Consider the following 17,454-nt stretch of genomic DNA (forward strand, 5'->3'; position numbering starts at 1 on the left):
GCTTTCTGAAAATATTGTTCAACTGTATAGGAGTTCTACCTTCTCTGCTTTTCTAACCCCAGCCAGATCTAAGAGACTTTTCTCACCACCCTGAACTTATCACCAAAGTCTGCAAGTCCATTATTGTGTTAAAAAAAAAAAAAAACTTTTCTAGTATACGAAAAACCTTAATTTCAGAAACTATGTTTTAAACTAGTTATGAAATGTTTAAGTCTATACAAAAAGAAAAAGAATATGTAATAAACCCTCGTGAGTATACAAGCTGTCTTAAGTAATTATCATTATTTCACTAGGAATTTTTTAAGATCTGCTACAACTTAATATTTCATCATTTTCTTATATCTTCTCTTCATTTACTGCACAATGGCTTCTACCCAATCTTGGTTACCTTTGGACAGGCCTTACATGTATTTTGGAGTCTGCGGATTTTATTTGTTTCCAACTTTTACTGAAAATGGAGTTTGAGGGTTTGAATGATTTCCAGGAGAAAAGAGGGAAAATGCTGACTTATGCAGCCATGTTCATACTGGAAGGCCCAATAAAATATTTTTAAAATTTCCAAGTGGTTGGTCTTTTAGTCTAAACTTTTGTTATTAATTTTTCATGTTATTATATTTTAATCTGTCTTGTATTTTAATCTTTCTGGGTTTTTTTTGGTGAGTTATTGCTAAAGTAATTTGTGATCAAATTTTCTAAGTATTCTCTTAGTATTGGGAAAAAATGTAATCCTCTACTTTTTTCTTTATTCTCTATTTTAAAACTAAAAATTTTGATGGAGCTTATAAAACATTCATCAGTTATTCATATCTCTTATTTTTACTTATTCATTGCCTACTTCAGATATCTAGAAGACAAGTACATTTAAAAACTCCCCTATGACTTTAACTTCTATCATTTTATGCTTTATTGATATGATATATAGCTTATATATTCCTACCCATTTTTTATTTTAAGTATATCTAAGCTTTATTGTTCTATTTATAAATATTTGGCAGTGTTTCATGGATATGAAGATCTTTTTACTTATATAAAACACTCCATTTGGTTCCCTTTGTTTTTTTTTATTCTAAATGTTATTTCTCTTTTGTCTGCACTTATCTTGTTTGCCAAAAAAGTAATTTCTTAGACATTTTAGTTATATTTTTTAGATGTGTCCTTTAAATAAGATACAACAAAATTTGACTTTTTAAGTACTCTGAGTCCTTAGCACTATTTTTATTTTTTATAAAAATTAACATGTCTTTTTTCTATTTTTATGTTTTCTTGCTATAACGTTGTTTTCTCTTTTGCTAGTCAGACTATTACCTCTTTTCTCCTCATGCCAGTGATTTGTTTTTTAATTGCCTCCAGAGTTATTGCTGGGGCTCAGTGCCAGCACTATGAAACTCCCAGTGGCCATTTTTTCCTTTTTTTTTTTTTGTCTTTTTTTCTTCCTTCTATCTTATTGGCTAGGAAAGAGAGAAATTGAGAGATAATGGGGAGATAGAGAGGAAAACAGACACCTGCAGACCTGTTTTACCACTTGTTAAGCATACCGTCTGTAAGTGCTGGGTTTCTTGAGCATGGTAATATGTGCATTTAACCAGGTGCACCACCACATGGCCCTCCATGTCAGTGATGTTTAAAATGTTTTCTTGTCCATCCTCTCTTCAGAAGATGAAACATTCTCTACTGTTGTTGATCGAAGTTGAGGGCAAGGTCCTATGGTGACTCACAAAGGGATCTATTGTGTTGTTCCTGATAGAGATGACTGATAATATTGGGGAGAGGGATTTATTCAAGCCCCGCACCACTAAGGAAAGAGAGAGACAGGCTGGGAGTATGGATCGACATGTCAACACCCATGTTCAGTGGGGAAGCAATTATAGAAGGCAGACCTTCCACCTTCTGCACCCCATAATGACCCTGGGTCCATAATCCCAGAGGGATAAAGAATAGGAAAGCTATCAGGGGAGGGGATGGGATATGGAGTTCTGATAGTGGGAATTGTGTGGAGTTGTACCACCCCTTATCCTACGATTTTGTCAATGTTTCCTTTTTATAAGTAAAAAATAAAAATAAGTAAATAAAAAGAATCAACAGCAACTGCTCAGCCCATGTCTCCAGCCTTAGGGGAACTACGGTGGCTCGCAGTGGGGAGACTGGAGATTCAGAACTCTGGGGTGGGGATAGTATGCAGTTATACCCCTGTTGACATGTAATTTTGTAAAAATAAATATATAAAGGATGAATGAACCAAATAAAATAAAATAAAATAAAGTGTTTTCTTGTATACTTAGTGTGTACTCCATTATCTCTGCAACACTACAGGCTATTTTTCAAAGATTTGGTGTGATGGTGGTGGGTTTCCTCTACTTACTTATACTTACTTAAAGGATCAGAGTTTTTCCCAGGTTTAATCGCCTCCACTTAATTCCCCCAAAATCAGGTTGAATGTATTTTATTTTAAACGGCTCAATTTCGGTTGGATACTTCCAGAACTCTCAGAGAGGTCAAGCGAAAAGACTAGGTGCCAATTCAGATAAGATTAGGCATGTTCAGGATGGTATGGCCATACACTGGATGCCAATTCCATATCTAGCATCTGAGGGAACAATCTGGGGAGGCAGGGCCATGGGCTACCTTGACAGGAGTTGCTGATATTCTTTTTTTTTTTTTTAGTATTTTTTGGCAAGGCCCCAGGACCACATGCTAGACCTAATATGTTGGACCTTCTTCCTGATGGACAAATTGTTTTGTCTCTTTGCCCACTATTCTAGTCAGCCTCAACTCCTAGTTGTCCAGTCACCTGTAGCAGGTTCCTTGGGCCTCTCCTTGCTGTCTCTGACTTTTAACTTCCTCACATTCTCTAAGTAGGGTAAGTGTTCTTTGAGCAGAAAATAATGCAGAAAGACTGAAATACATACAAGGTAGAAAAGAAAACATTTTATATAAATAATTGGCATGAGAGAATAAGAACTAATAGTCTGATTAGCAAAAGATAGAAAACAAAAGTTATAGCAAGAAAATATAAAAAAATAGAAATCATAGAAAAATGTTAGTTTTTCTAATAAATAAAAATGAATTAACATCCCCTCATAAATTCTTTTTTTTTTTTTTTTGCCTCCATGGTTATTTCTGGGGCTCGGTGCCTGCACCATGGATCCACTGCTCCTGGAGGCCATTTTTTTCCCTTTTGTTGCCCTGGTTGTTTTATCATTGTTGTAGTTATTATTATTGTTTTTACTGTTGTCATTGTTGTTGGATAGGACAGAGAGAAATGGAGAGAAATGGGGAAGACAGATAGACACCTGCAGACCTGCTTCACAGCCTATGAAGCAACTCCCCCGCAGGTAGGGAGCCAGGAGCTCGAACTGGGATCCTTACACCTGTTCTTGCGCTTTGTGCCAGGTGTGCTTAACCCACTGAGCTACTGCCCGACTCCCTCCCTAATAAATTCTAAGGACTCTTAGACTGCTCCAAAAGTCAAATTTTCTTATACCTTCTCTAAGTAAATGAAGACACAGAACTCCCACTTAAATTTGAATTTCCTATAGACAAAACAATCATAAGTGACAATTTGTGCAAACAATTTTTCATTGTCTGTCTGTCTGAATGAACTTCACATGTAACTGAATGTTCAGAATGTTATTGGGCAACCCTGTTCAGGGCACTATACAACTCCCCCTGCAGAATAATTTATAGTCACCTCTGGTTCTCCATTTTTATTTTTTGAAGTAATGTACTTTCAAAATGTACAATCGTATTTGTGGAATTTCCTCAAAATACCATAAATTTGGCTGACTTATCTCTGGTTTGTGGTTAGTTTTTTTTTTCCTTCACAGAAACATAGTTTATCATATTTTTATATTTACCAGGTAATTTCTATCCCAGTTGTAGGAGTGGGGAAACCACATTCCCTAGCTGACTTGCTAATTACATATAAACTTTCTTGTTATAGGGAATTTTAAATAACTTTAAAAGAGACAAAATAGAAATATATATATATACATACCTCCAAACTTTAACAATTTTTAATATTTTGAAATTTCAAGAATTTTTAATATTTTGAAAATCTATCAGCAGGTCACCCACACCATTCATCTTCCTCTCATTTTTTTTAACATTTTAAAACAAATCCCAGGCATCATTTTACCCATAAATATTTCAGTATTTCACAACATTCTTCCAAAAATTTTTTATTGGTTATTCCTGCTCCCAGTGACTTCTTACTCTATATTGATGGATGACCTTTCTCACCACAATTAATTCATCATGATCCATTAGCTCTCAGAACCAAATGATAAGGAAGGAAGGGAGTCAGTCTCTCTCTCTCTCTCCCTCTCTCTCTCTCTCTCTCTCTCTCTCTCTCTCCTTTCCTCTCTTTCTCTCTTTCTCTTGTTTTTCCCACTGTTCATCTCACATGCTCAGGGACTTTTAGGTCAAAGAAAATAACTAAAGAGTCCTCCTCACCTTTAGTGTGTCAAAGTCCTTCTCCAGGTAGGAGCCACATTTTTCCCTTTCCCCTATGGAGGCATAGAATTTGCTCCACCAGTCAATGAACTCCTCCTCCTGAGTGGGTAAAGAGAAAGCGAGACTTCAGAAACAGAGCTTGCCAAATAAAGTCCTTGGGGCCAGGACCATACCTAGCAAGGGCTAGCCTAGGCTGCAAAGCTCTCCTACTGGATGAGTTCAGATAGCAGAGAACAAGAACTTCCTGTCTTCCCAAAGTCAAAGATGGTGCGGACCAGAAGAAAGGTTTAGCATCTGCCCAGGGCTGAGAGGTCCTGGGCTTGGCCCTATTCGTTGGGCAATTATGTTTACAATTTATTACAATAAATTATACAATTATGTTTAGCTCTCAGTCTCCCTTTTTCCTTCTGAAAAATGGCGATAATCTTTTCAATACTTCTTGTACACCAAAGATACACTGAGGCTAAAATATGAGAGTGCACAGAGTAAGTCTTTAGGGAGAAGAGGGAGAATGTTAAAAATGTGTTATTTATGAATAAAATGTAGTAAGCCTAGTAAAACTCACACGCTGAAGAGCTATCCTGACTTCCTCCACAACCCAGCAATATCAACAACAATAACAAAAAGCATTAGAAATCACAACCTCGGGGGGTTGGGTGGTGGCACACCTGATTGAGAGCAAGGTACATACAGTGAGGAAGGCCCCAGGTTTGAGCCCCTAGCCCCCACCTGCAGGGGGAAAACTTCACAAATGGTAAAGCAGAGTTGCAGGTATCTGTCTCTCTCCCTCCCTACCACCCTTTTCCCTCTCGGTTTATGGCTGTCTCTAGCCAATAAATAAAGAAAGATAATAATAAAAAAAGAAATCACAACTTCTACACATTGAAAGAAAACTACACAAAAATAATTAGGCAACCCAGAAAGTCAAAAAAGATATTTGCACATAACACATCTGACAAGAGATTGATAGCAAAATAAATCATGCAACTTAACAACAGAACAAATAACCCAATGAAAAACTGGACCAAAAATCTGAACAGGTAGTTTTCTAAAGAAGGTATACAAATCAACCATAGACATATGAAAAAACTCCACTTACCATTAGAGAAATGCAAACTAAAACTACAGTGAGGAGTGTGGAACTATATACTATACTCTTACAATCTTGCAACCTACTATTAATTGCAAATAAAAAAATAAATATAAAAAAACTACAATGAGATACCATCTCACACCATGAGAATGGTCTCCACCAAAAAATAGGAAATGATAAGTGCTATCAATGATGTGGACAAAAAGGTACTCTATTACACTGTTGGTGGTGAATGCAAACTGGTGTGGCCCCTTTGGTAAACTGTATGGAGAGTCCTCAAACAAATAAAAATGGAAATACCTTACGATCCTGCAATATCACTCCTAGTATCCAAAGGGCATTAAAACACTAACTCAAAGGGGCATATGCATCCCTATGTTCATCACCACTTTATTCACAATGTCCAAGGAGTGGAAACAACTTTAATGCTCATCAACAGATGATTGAATAAAGAAGCTATGAGATATATATTTAATGGAATACTACTTTGTAATTTAAAAGGATGATATTGTGTATAGATGTAACTAGAAGATGGTTATGCTTAGTGGATGAAATAAGGAAATAAAAAGACAACTACCAGCTGGTTCCCATATGTGGAATATAGGGAATTGAAACACGTACTTGCAAAAAAAAAAGTGACCAAATTGTCTCAAAGACTTTGAGAGAACTATGGTGCTTATTATTGGGGAAAGGGGTAGGTGTGACAAAACTTTGGTGGTGGATGCAGTATGGAACTATACCCCTGTAATCTTATCTGATTAAATCACTAATGAAAAAAATAGAATAAAATCATCTCCTGAAGTCAAAACAAGGTAGAGTTCCTGAAATTCAGCAAACACTTACTACACTTATTACTTCAAAGGCACTAAACCAAATGGGGAACATTGGTTGAGAAGAGTCTGAAAACATAACTTCTGTCTACCCTTTCTTCCTCCTCCGTTACCTCACACTTGTAGGAAAGGTAGACAGGCCCATTGTTGCACATATTGATCTCCCTAACTTTAACTCCTCCTGCACATGCATTCTTTTATCTTATTCTAGAATGATGCTCCAACTGTGTCCTGTCAGTCCAGAAGTCAAAATGCCCCTGAAGGTGATATGGCCACTCTTTCCCAAAATGCCCCCAAACCCTGCCCATGGCTAATAACCAGTTTGTGCCTATTGGTGTCATTACAGCTGGCCCATATCTGTAGAAAAAAACCAAGAAAATTGTCTAGAGAACCCATGTGTGACTCATATTCCTTCCCTGTGCTGGAGAGTGAGCTGGATCTCCCAGAGCCTACTCCAATTCTGCACAGTGAACTGCATGTTCTTCATGGAATTTCTTTAAATGCAAGGAAGAGGTTACCTTCAAACCAATGCCCAGTCCTTTGAGTTCTAGCTTGTGAAGGATGAGCATGAGCTGAAAGGTATCTGGCTTAGAGTACTTGAACTGGCAGGAAGGGGAGAGAGCAAAGTAAGAGCCACATGAACAGTGGATTCTGGGGCCAGGCTGAGACTGACAGTCAGCATCTGGTCAACTTACCAGGAGGGTCTTCTGTAGGCAGGAGAGAGGGGAAAATATTCAAGGGTTAAAATGTAGAGATGCAGTATTTCCTGATATAATTAGAAGGGGAAAAAAAAACAGAGCAAGGTACATCCTACCCCTGATGTTTTACGTTTAAGTTTTAAAAGGACACTATGAATGAATAAACATACACAGACACATATATCAAAGACATACACACTCATCAGAGAGATGAACCCACTGGAATACACAGACACCTCCCCCAAATGCACATAGTGGCACACAAGCAAATGTGTGCACACAGGTCAACAAAGAACAGAATTCCATTTAGCTTGTTTGGTTCTAAGTCTGTATTTTCTTTTCTTTTCTTTATTTATTTATTTATGAGAAAGATAGGAGGAAAGAACCAGACATCACTCTGGTACATGTGCCAGGGATTGAACACAGGACCTCATGTTTGAGAATCCAATGCTTCATCCACTGCGTCACCTCCCGGACCTTTCTAGGCCAGATACCTAGAAGCTTGAGTTTATAACCCAGGCTCAGCGGCACAAACAGAAAGATACCAATATATTTTATACAAAGAAATGACAGGAGCACAGCAACTGTAGAAATGCTACTATTGCACTCCCCTCAATATTGAGAAACAAGTAAATTAAAAAATAAAGAATATAGAGACAAAGAATCAGAACACACCCAGAAGCAGTACCAATTAAACAGACAACACTACATCATCTAAAAACAGAAAATATACCTTCTGTGCCAGCACCACTGGAGCACTGAAAAAAAATAATAATAAAGGCCACAAAGAAAATTTCAATAAACTCAAAAAAATAAAGTTCATTATCAATCATATTCTTTGACCATAATTCAAAAAAATTGGAAACTAATGAGAAATTTAAAAAATTAAAATCACAAACTTTTAAGCATTCCAAGGTATACTTAAAACTCTTGCGGAGGGCTTTCAGACCACTACTGAATCGAAATGGAATCTAACTATTTAGAAACTGTGTCTAAATACTTAAGTATTTAGAAAAAAACAGGGAAAGGAGTGTGCCCCCAGATTTAAATAAGTCTGTACTCAATGGAAAATAAAGCCTTAAGTACTACCGAAAGCTTTTACACAAAAATAATAAAATTCAATAAACAGACAACTCAAGAAATCAGGGAGAGAAAAACAGGATGATCAAAATTTGGAAATAAGTAAAAATTAATTTATTAGAATAATATTGCTATTGATCACTAAACTCCAGAGCTAAGTTTCAAAAGACAAATAAAATAATCATTTGTCAAATCTAATGTTCAAAATTAGATATACTGTTAGAAATGAGATAAATAAACTAAAAAGATTTTATGAGAAGATTAAAAATAGTAAGAGATTTACTATACCAAAACCAATGACAAACTCTTAGAGGTTCTAGATGAAGTGGATCACTTTCTAGAAAAATATAAATTGTTTGAACTGATTCAGATAGAGCAGGGAAAAAAATGAAGAGGTACTGAAGCCTGAATATGAAACAAATCTTCACAAAGGCATCTGGCCATGACGGTTTCTTTGGAGGAAAATTCTAGCAGTCTTTCAATGAATAAATGATTTTGTGTTCCACGGCACAGAAAAAAGATGATTGGAGAGATTGGCGTTGGGTGGTTGAATACTTGGTTAAGTCCATGTATATTAGCACACACAGTAACTGGGATTCGAGCCCCTGTCCCCACCTGTAGGGAGAAAGCTTCACAAGCGGTGAAGCAGTGCTGCAGGTGTCTCTCTGTCTCTCCCTCTCAATTTCTGTTCTATTATGTAAAATAAATACAGGTTTTTTTAAAAAAAAGTAAGAAATTGAGAATAATTTTTTTAAAAAAAAAAGAGAAAAAAGATGACTTTCCTATTCATTTTGTCAAGCCTTACACATACCTATACACACGGATTAATTCCATTTCTGGAAAGAAATATTCTTATTGATCCTGTTCTGGAAATCTATCCAAAGAAAGTAAGTTATAGATAAGAATGAAGATTTAATTTACAACAGTGAAAAACTAGAAGGTTAAGTGTCCAACAATTATAAATTACATGAGTAAATTGTATATCTATTTAATTAAGTGTTATACAACAAACTAGGAAATGTTACGTATGTACAAACTATTGTATTTACTGTCAAATGAAAAACATTAATTCTGCAATAAAGATACTAAAATAAATAAATAAATGTTATACAACAAAACCAAATGAGACAAAAATGGTACTCTAAAAATATACATATTGATATGGGAAACCATTCACAGCTGATAAAACTTTTTTAAAATTTTTGTTTATAAAAAGCAGAAGTACACTAGAGTTTGCAGTTCCAGATGCCACCAGGATGCTGGCCAGGCTTCCCTGGATTGAAGACCCCACCAATGTGTCCTGGAGCTCAGCTTCCCCAGAGACCCACCCTACTAGGGAAAGAGAGAGGCAGACTGGGAGTATGGACCGACCAGTCAACGCCCATGTTCAGCGGGGAAGCAATTACAGAAGCCAGACCTTCTACCTTCTGCAACCCACAATGACACTGGGTCCATGCTCCCAGAGGGCTAGAGAATGGGAAAGCTACCATGGGAGGGGGTGGGTTATGGGGATTGGGTGGTGGGAATTGTGTGGAGTTGTACCCCTCCTACCTTATGTTTTTGTTCACTAATCCTTTCTTAAATAAAAAATTTAAAAAATATTAAAAAAAAAGGAAACTGACAAAAACCATAGGATAAGAGGGTTACAACTCTACACAATTCCCACCACTAGAACTCCATATCCCATCCCCTCCCGATAGCCTTCCTTTTTTTTTTTTATAGCCTTCCTTTTTTTTTTTTATAGCCTTCCTTTTTTTTTTTTTTTTTTATAAAGAGGAAACACTGACAAAACCGTAGGATAAGAAGGGTACAACTCCACACAATTCCCACCACCAGAACTCCGTATCACATTCCCTCCTTGATAGTTTTTAAAAGTTTAAAAGGTTAAAGGGCCAGGCAATGGTGCACTCCATTAAACACACACATTACCATCTGTAAGGACCCCATCTGAGCTTCTGCTCCCCACCTGCAGCATGGGGGTGGGAGGTGGGCAGGGGAGGAAGATTTATGAGTGGTACAGCAGACTAATCTACAGGTGTCTCTCTTTCTCTCTCCTCTACCTCTCCCTTCCTTCTCAATTTCTCTCTGTCCTATCAAATAAAGTAGAAAGAAATAATAATAGAAAAAATGGGAGAGGTAGATTTGTAGTCCCAGCTATAAATAAATAAATATAAAAATTAAAAGTCAAAGGGACAGATAGCAATGGCCTCTGAATGATAATTGTTAATTTCTTTTTGAGTATCACTTAAAATTTTCTTATTTCTTTCTTTGTATGTATGTATCCCTTACAGAATTTCAAAACTCTTTTAAAATAAAGCACAATAGCAGGATACGTCAAAAAACACTACCAAGAAAGTGAAAAAAAGGTGGGGAGAGGATTGCTCAGAGAATGCTCAGTAATAGAGCAGAGAACTTACATGCTTGAGATCTTGGATTCCATCCCTGGTACTATATATATATATCACAGCTGAGAAGTTCTTTGGTTGCTGCCTCTCTCATTCTCCTCTCTCTCTCTCTCTCTCTCTCTCTCTCTCTCTCTCCCTCCCTCCCTCCCTCCCTCTCCCTCTCCCTCTCCCTCTCCTTCTCTCTCTTCTTCTTTCATAAAAAATAAGTAAGTCTTTATAAACTGAAAAAAAGATATTCATAGAACAGGAGAAAATAATTATGAATGACATTGCTTATAAGGGATTTGTAACTAGACTATACAGAGAATTTACATGATTCAATAATAAAAGGGCAAATGAGAAAAATCAATGATTTTCACTAGATATCCCTCTAAAGAAAATCATAAATGGGGGCTGGGCAGTGGCACCCTTGGCTGAGTGCACATGTTATCATGTTCAAGGACCTGGGTTCAAGACCCCAATTCTCACCCACGAGGGGAAGCTTCATGAATGGTAGAACAACACTGAAGGTATCTCTCTCCTTCTCCTTCTCCCTCTCCCTTTTCCATCTCCATCTCCCTCTCTACCTCCCCTACCCCTCTCTCACTCTCAGTTTCTCCCTTTCCTTATCCAAAGTGTGTGTGTGTGCATATATAAATATATATTACATATAAAAGATATTCGACATCATTAATCATCAAAGAACTATAAATAAAAATTACAAGGAGAGGACACTTCATACCCACTAGCAAGGTTATGATTAAATGTTGGGTAGTTGCCACCTCCCCCAGGCTTAACCATATGCCTATATAGGGATTTTACTGATCCAAAGCTTTGGTCTATTTACATAAATCACTTTTACATAAAGCACTCCAGGGCATTGGTGGTTCTATGATAGGATTCTCTCCTGCTCCACCCCCTCCTTGTCACACACTGATCCCTTCTTTGTCACACTCTGATTTTCACCAGTCACTTTTCTCTCCACCCTCTCTATATCACATCCTGTTTCCACCCTACTTGGAGAGTATAAAAACAGCTGCTCTTCTGATTAAAGACACTTGGAAATTGCTTTCCGGCTCCGAGAGTTCCAGAGTGTATCTCCTGCGGAAGTTGGTGCAGCACGAGTTCCTGATCCCTCTCCCACACAGCAGCCTAGATCAGCTCCAGTTGAGCTCTCTCCAACCCAGAGAGCACTAGCTCAGGAAGAAGTACCCTCAGGCTATCCCGGCAATTAAAAAGCCAGATAATAGAAAGTTGGGCTGGAAAGGTGGCTTAGCTGTAGAGCTCATGCCTTACCTATCTAAAGCACTGGGTTTCTCTCTAGCTTCACATAAAAAGGTAGAGTGGGAGGGGTGGGTGGTAGCTTACTTGATTGAGCACACATATTACCATGTGCAAGGACTCAGGTTCAAGTCCTGACCCCTACCTATCTACCTCCTTCAATTTCAGTTCCTCTCTGTCTCTCTCTAGTAAATGGATAAATAAATAAAATAACCTGAAATTTCTAAAAAGGAAAAAAAGGTGGAGTGGTGCTCTGCTCGTCCCCCTCCCCACCCCCATGACACACACATACACACTCAACATGGAAAACACCAAGTGTTGGTGAAGACGTGGAGTAAGCGAACTCCTCATACACAGCTGGTGGGAATGTAAAATGATGCAGTTACTTTGGAAAAACAATGGTGCAGTTCCTCAAAGAGCTAAACAATTACCAGATGAACCAGCAATTCTACTCTTAATTATACACCCAAAAGAAATAAAAACATATGTCCACACAAAAACTTGTAAATTATCGTTCAGAGCTGCATTATTCAGAGTATTCAAAAAGCAGAAACAACACAAACACCCCTCAACTGGTGGACAGAAGAAAATGTGATATATCCCTCCATACAATGGCATCTTATTTGATAATGAAAAGCAGTGAAGCACTAATATGGGCTACAATGGGGATTAGCAATGAAAACATGACACTAAGTGAAAGACTTTAATAACAAAGGGCCACATCGGGTATGACTCCATCTACATGAAATGTCCAGAGTAGGCAAAGTTATTGAGACAAAAAGTAGATTAGTGGCAGCCTGGGGCTGGGAGTGGCTGAGGGAAACGGGGACAGGGGGTGATGCTTAGGTTACGGGGCCTGTTTGTAGAGTGATGAAAACGTTCTACAATTGATTATAGTGATGGTTGCACAACTGTTAATCAATTAAAAAGCATTAAATTATACTTACAATTGGGACTTGTATTTATGTGGATTGTCTTAATAAAGTTGTTAAAATAAAAAAGAACAAATGATGAAATAAAAGCATCTAACCTCTAATAAGAGAACAATAGCAGGAATCTCAAATATGTGTTTTAAATAAGTAAAAAGTTCAATTTAAAAAAAAAAAAAGAACAATTAACTGATCCCCTAAAAGGGCCTACATCTTACCACATCCCAGTGTCCCCTTGGAACCTTTCTCAGCTGCACCCCCCCACCCCTCAAAGTCCTCAGCAATGTCCAGTGACTAGTGTTCCCTGAGCAGACACTTAGCTAGTGAGGGACACAGCCCATGATCTCCCTGCCTCCTGGGAACATTGACTGTGGTACAGTGAATTCTGTCCCCCATTCCCTCCTGCTTTCACAGGCAAGCCCTCCTCTTACTGTCTTCACCCTTGACGATGATTATACCTGCAGGAGAACTGTAGTTGACAAATTAACAGTATTGTTTGTTTACTACCCTTCCATGTCCTCCCTACTTCTAGATTCCTTCGTTTCTCTTGATCCATTGTACTTCTGGATCACCCAGCATCAGCCTCATACATCCAAACATGGCCAGGGGAAAAGAGCAAGCCAGTTGTTGGTTTCTCTCCAAATTCTTGTCACAAAGTTCAGTGGGCCCCAGAGCTGTCCATCTATCCACCTCAACCTCCTCATGCTTTAATCACACCCCCAACACCATCTCCCTACAGGAGTCCAGCTCTTCAAGGGTTCAACCAGAGGGAGGGAAATGAAACATTCTAGGCAAGGAACCTTGTAACATTCAGAGAATGGAACAGAACAGTGAACACATTTATTAGGGTATATTTACACAGCAATTTTTGGCAAATTTCCTCATGAATTTGGATCCTTCACCCAATTATGTAATTATTTGTCTTATTGGTCTGAGACAGTCACTTACTCTGATCTAGTCTGGGTGAAGGTCAGGAGCACCTAGTGGTGGCCTCTACAGCGCATATATAATGAGATGTTCCTCAGAAAGTTGCTTTACAGCATGTCCATGGAGGTCTGCCTCTAAAAGCTGACTAATCAGCACGTGGCATGGAGGTCTTCCTCTGATATCTGTATAGCATGTTACATTGACGTTTGTCTCCGAATGCTGTTTTAAAAAGTTTTCCACCATTTCTCTCATGACCTGGTCTCCCATACCTTCCCACACTTTTTCCTTTCCCCTTAGATTTCTAACACCATTCCCCATCCTCAGGTGACCCTGCTACCTCTTTGTCTTAGAAAACAAATAGAAGAGAATTTCCACAAGTCTCCACCAGCATCTGCACAATATATCCCCTTCTCTCCTGTTACAGACGATGTGGGGATTGCAACCCACCCTCAAGGCCAACCTCAGTACTCCTGCTCTGAGACCCTTCTTCAGTCTATACAAGGACATCACTCCATGATTCTACTTGCCCTCTCATATGTCATCAAATGCACATTCTCTCCTGGTCTATTCCCATCAGCATTCAAATTTGAGAAGCCCATCATATTTTGTTCAGTCTAGCTATATTTTCTCTTTGGCTCCCAACTCTTCTTTTCCTCCTTTTTAAAAACAGAAAGAAAAAAAAAACCTTCTAGAGTTATCTACACTTCTCTCAAATTCTTGATTTTCCATCCTTTCTGCTCCACCAAGACACACTTGTCAAGGTCACACAAGACCCAATTTTTAATATTCAATATGGAATAATATCTGCAGTAGGAAATCACTCCTATGTCTTTAAGATATCGCCCCTTTGTCTTCTAGAGCACCCAGAAGTGGTCTCCCACCTCACAGACACACACATCTGGATCACGTGAATAACCCAGGACCCAGCTCTCAGACCTCTGCTCTCCAGCCACTCTTATTCCCATGGGCTTCTCCTCTAATCCTACATCTTCAAATAGCATACACATCGATGAATCCCACATTGAGCTCTTTCCAACCTAGATGACTTCTCTGAACAACAACTACCAAGTAGACATCTATTTAACATTGGGCATCAAGTAAGCTTCTCAAGTGTTCAAACACTATTTCTATCAACCCCCCTCCCAACCACCCATCTTTTCCTTCTGCACTGTTCCTCATATGGAAATAGCAATTCCTTCCCTGCAGATGCAGAGGTCAAAACCCCTGGGGTCACCATTGACTCACTTCCTGCTGCCCTACAGCCTGTTTGTTGACTAGAGCAAATCCAGTTGGTGCCACCCCATTATATTTTCAAAAGCTGGCCATAACTCCCCTTAAGATGGCCTTCTTGGCCCAGTTCCCACCACTTCATGCCTAGATTACTGTCCCAGGCTTCTATCTAGCCTCCATGCCTTCACTTGTGGTCTCATATACTCAACACAACAGCTGCATACCTAGGCATACAACCCAGAGTGTGACTCTCTCCAAGGATTTGCCAGAATAAAGGTAAATCCCTTAGAACAGAACCAGCTAGTCTCAAAGTCTCCCTGATCTCACATTCTCCCACTTTCTTCCTCACAGATGCTGCTCCAGTCACAGTAGATGTCCCTGCCCTTGAACTTTTCCAGCACCCTCATGTTCTTCCACTAGCCAACTATACTTCTAATAAGTCTCTGGATAACTCCATGTCCTCTAAGTCTTAACTCAAATGTGGCCTGTTTGGGGCCAAGGATGTAGCTCATGGCAGATCACATGCCCCAAGTATATGAGGCCCTCATCACCAAAACAAAAAGAAAGGAAATATAATCTGTTCTACCTTCCTTATTGACTGTATTCTAAGTCATACTCTCCCCTAGCAGCCCTCCCACTGTCTCTCACCAAGGCTTCACAGTTCTGGGCTAAGATTCTTAAGATTGTGATACAGAGACAAGAGAGGCAGAGAGAGAGAGGGAAAGAAACCACACCAAAACTTCCTCTAGGGAGTCTGAGCTCAAACCTAGATTCACACCTGGAAAAACAGTGTACTATCCATGTGAGCTGGGTGTTTTTGTTGTTGTTGTTTGTTTGTTTGTTTGTCTGCCTCCAAGATTATCACTAGGGTTCGGTGGCTGCACTATGAATCTACTGCTCCTGGAGGCCATTTTTCCCATTTTTGTTGCCCTTGTTGTTGTTGAATAAGACAGAGAGAAATTGAGAGAGATAGGGAAGACAGAGAGGGGGAGAGAAAGATAGACACCTGCAGACCTGCTTCACTGCTTCTGAAGCGACTCCCCTGTAAGGGAGGAGCTGGTGGTTCAAACCAGTACCTTCACACGGGTCCTTGTGTTTCGTGCCATGTGTGCTTAACCCACTGTGCTACTACCCCAGCCCCATGTGAGTTGTTTTTCACCCTGCTCCCCTGCAATTTTTCTTCTCACTGCCTTGTTTCCCATCCACCCATAATTACCACCATCTCATGCTCCATAAATTTTAATTATGAATTTGTTTATGGGGGTGAGACCCCCCCCCAAAAGCGCACATAATACAAAGTACAAGGACCCATGCAAGGATCCTAGTTCAATCCCCTGGCTTGATCCTCTGGCTCCCCACCTGCAGGGGGGGTCACTTCACAAGCAGTGAAGCAGGTCTGCAGGTGTCTGTCTCTCTCCCTCTCGATCCTCTCATCCTCTACCCTCTCAATTTCTCTCTGTCCTATCCAACAAAAATGAAAAATGGCCACCAGGAGCAGTGGATTCGTAGTGCCAGCACTAAGCCCCAGCGATAACCCTGGAGGCAAAAAAAAAAAGTTGGCTTTGTTTATTAAGTCGGTCCCTACAGCAAGGTAGAAGTCTTTATCTTTTTAACACAATGCCACCATTACTTAGAAAATGGCCTAGCTGGGAGTCGGGCAGTAGCGCAGCAGGTTAAGTGCAGGTGGTGCAAAGTGCAAGGACCGGCCTAAGAAAATGGCCTAGCACAGATTTAGAGATCACTAAATATTTGATGGCTATATGGACATCTAAGTAACTGAGATAGACAATGTGCCATTAAAGGAAATCAGTTTAAGAAGAAATTTTGTCCCAGTGATTTTCCCACCATGTACAAAGGGGGCGGGGGAGTGTAGACAGATAGAGAACACAGAACTAAAGATTTTTGATGATTTCTAAAAAGATATCACTGCACATGATAAAGTCATCATTTTTGCCTCAGCTTGGATGGAACTTAAAGGCATCATGTTAAGTAAGATAAGCCAAAAAGAGGAAAATAAGTATCAGATGATCTCACAGGTGGAAATAAAGAAAAAAAGAACCAAAATGGTAAACACAAAGTGAAACTTGGACAGGGCAGGGTGTATTTCACCAAAGCAAAGGATTCTGGGAAAGGAGAGGAAGAAAAGGGGTGGAGAGGGAATTCAGTTCTTCGTGCATGATGGTGGGAAAGGACCTAAGTTGGGGGTGAGAGTGTTTTGCAGACACGTATCACGGGCAGAAGAAAATGTGTGTCCATGTGTCAACAACTGTACTGTGAGCCATTACTCCCAAATAAAATTTTCAATTTTTTAATGAATAAATAAATCTTGACAAAAGAGAAAGAAAGGGCTGGGTGGTGGCACACCTGGTTAAGTGCATCCACTGCAGCGCATAAGGACTTGAGTTCAAACCCACAGTCTCCACCTGCAGGGGGAAATCTTCACAAGAGTTGAAGTGGTGCTACAGGTGTCTCTGTCTCTCTTCTAATCTCTCTCTTCTCTCTCTCTCTTTATACTCTGTTTATGGTTGCATTTATCATGGTAGCACTTTG

At 39.2% G+C, this 17,454-nt stretch overlaps 1 protein-coding gene across 17 annotated transcripts in view; it reads right to left on the reverse strand.

Annotated features, from left to right (window-relative positions):
• Positions 1 to 17,454, reverse strand: part of DYSF (dysferlin) — a 272,723-nt gene that overhangs the window by 36,643 nt on the left and 218,626 nt on the right. For all 17 annotated transcript variants that reach the window (XM_060187109.1, XM_060187107.1, XM_060187114.1 and 14 more), the window contains one exon: positions 4,453 to 4,551. In XM_060187109.1, coding sequence (XP_060043092.1) covers positions 4,453 to 4,551 — 99 coding nt within the window. The remainder of the gene's footprint in view (positions 1 to 4,452; positions 4,552 to 17,454) is intronic.

The sequence above is a fragment of the Erinaceus europaeus genome, chromosome 3, assembly GCF_950295315.1.
Source record: "Erinaceus europaeus chromosome 3, mEriEur2.1, whole genome shotgun sequence".
In the NCBI taxonomy this organism is placed as follows: domain Eukaryota; kingdom Metazoa; phylum Chordata; class Mammalia; order Eulipotyphla; family Erinaceidae; genus Erinaceus; species Erinaceus europaeus.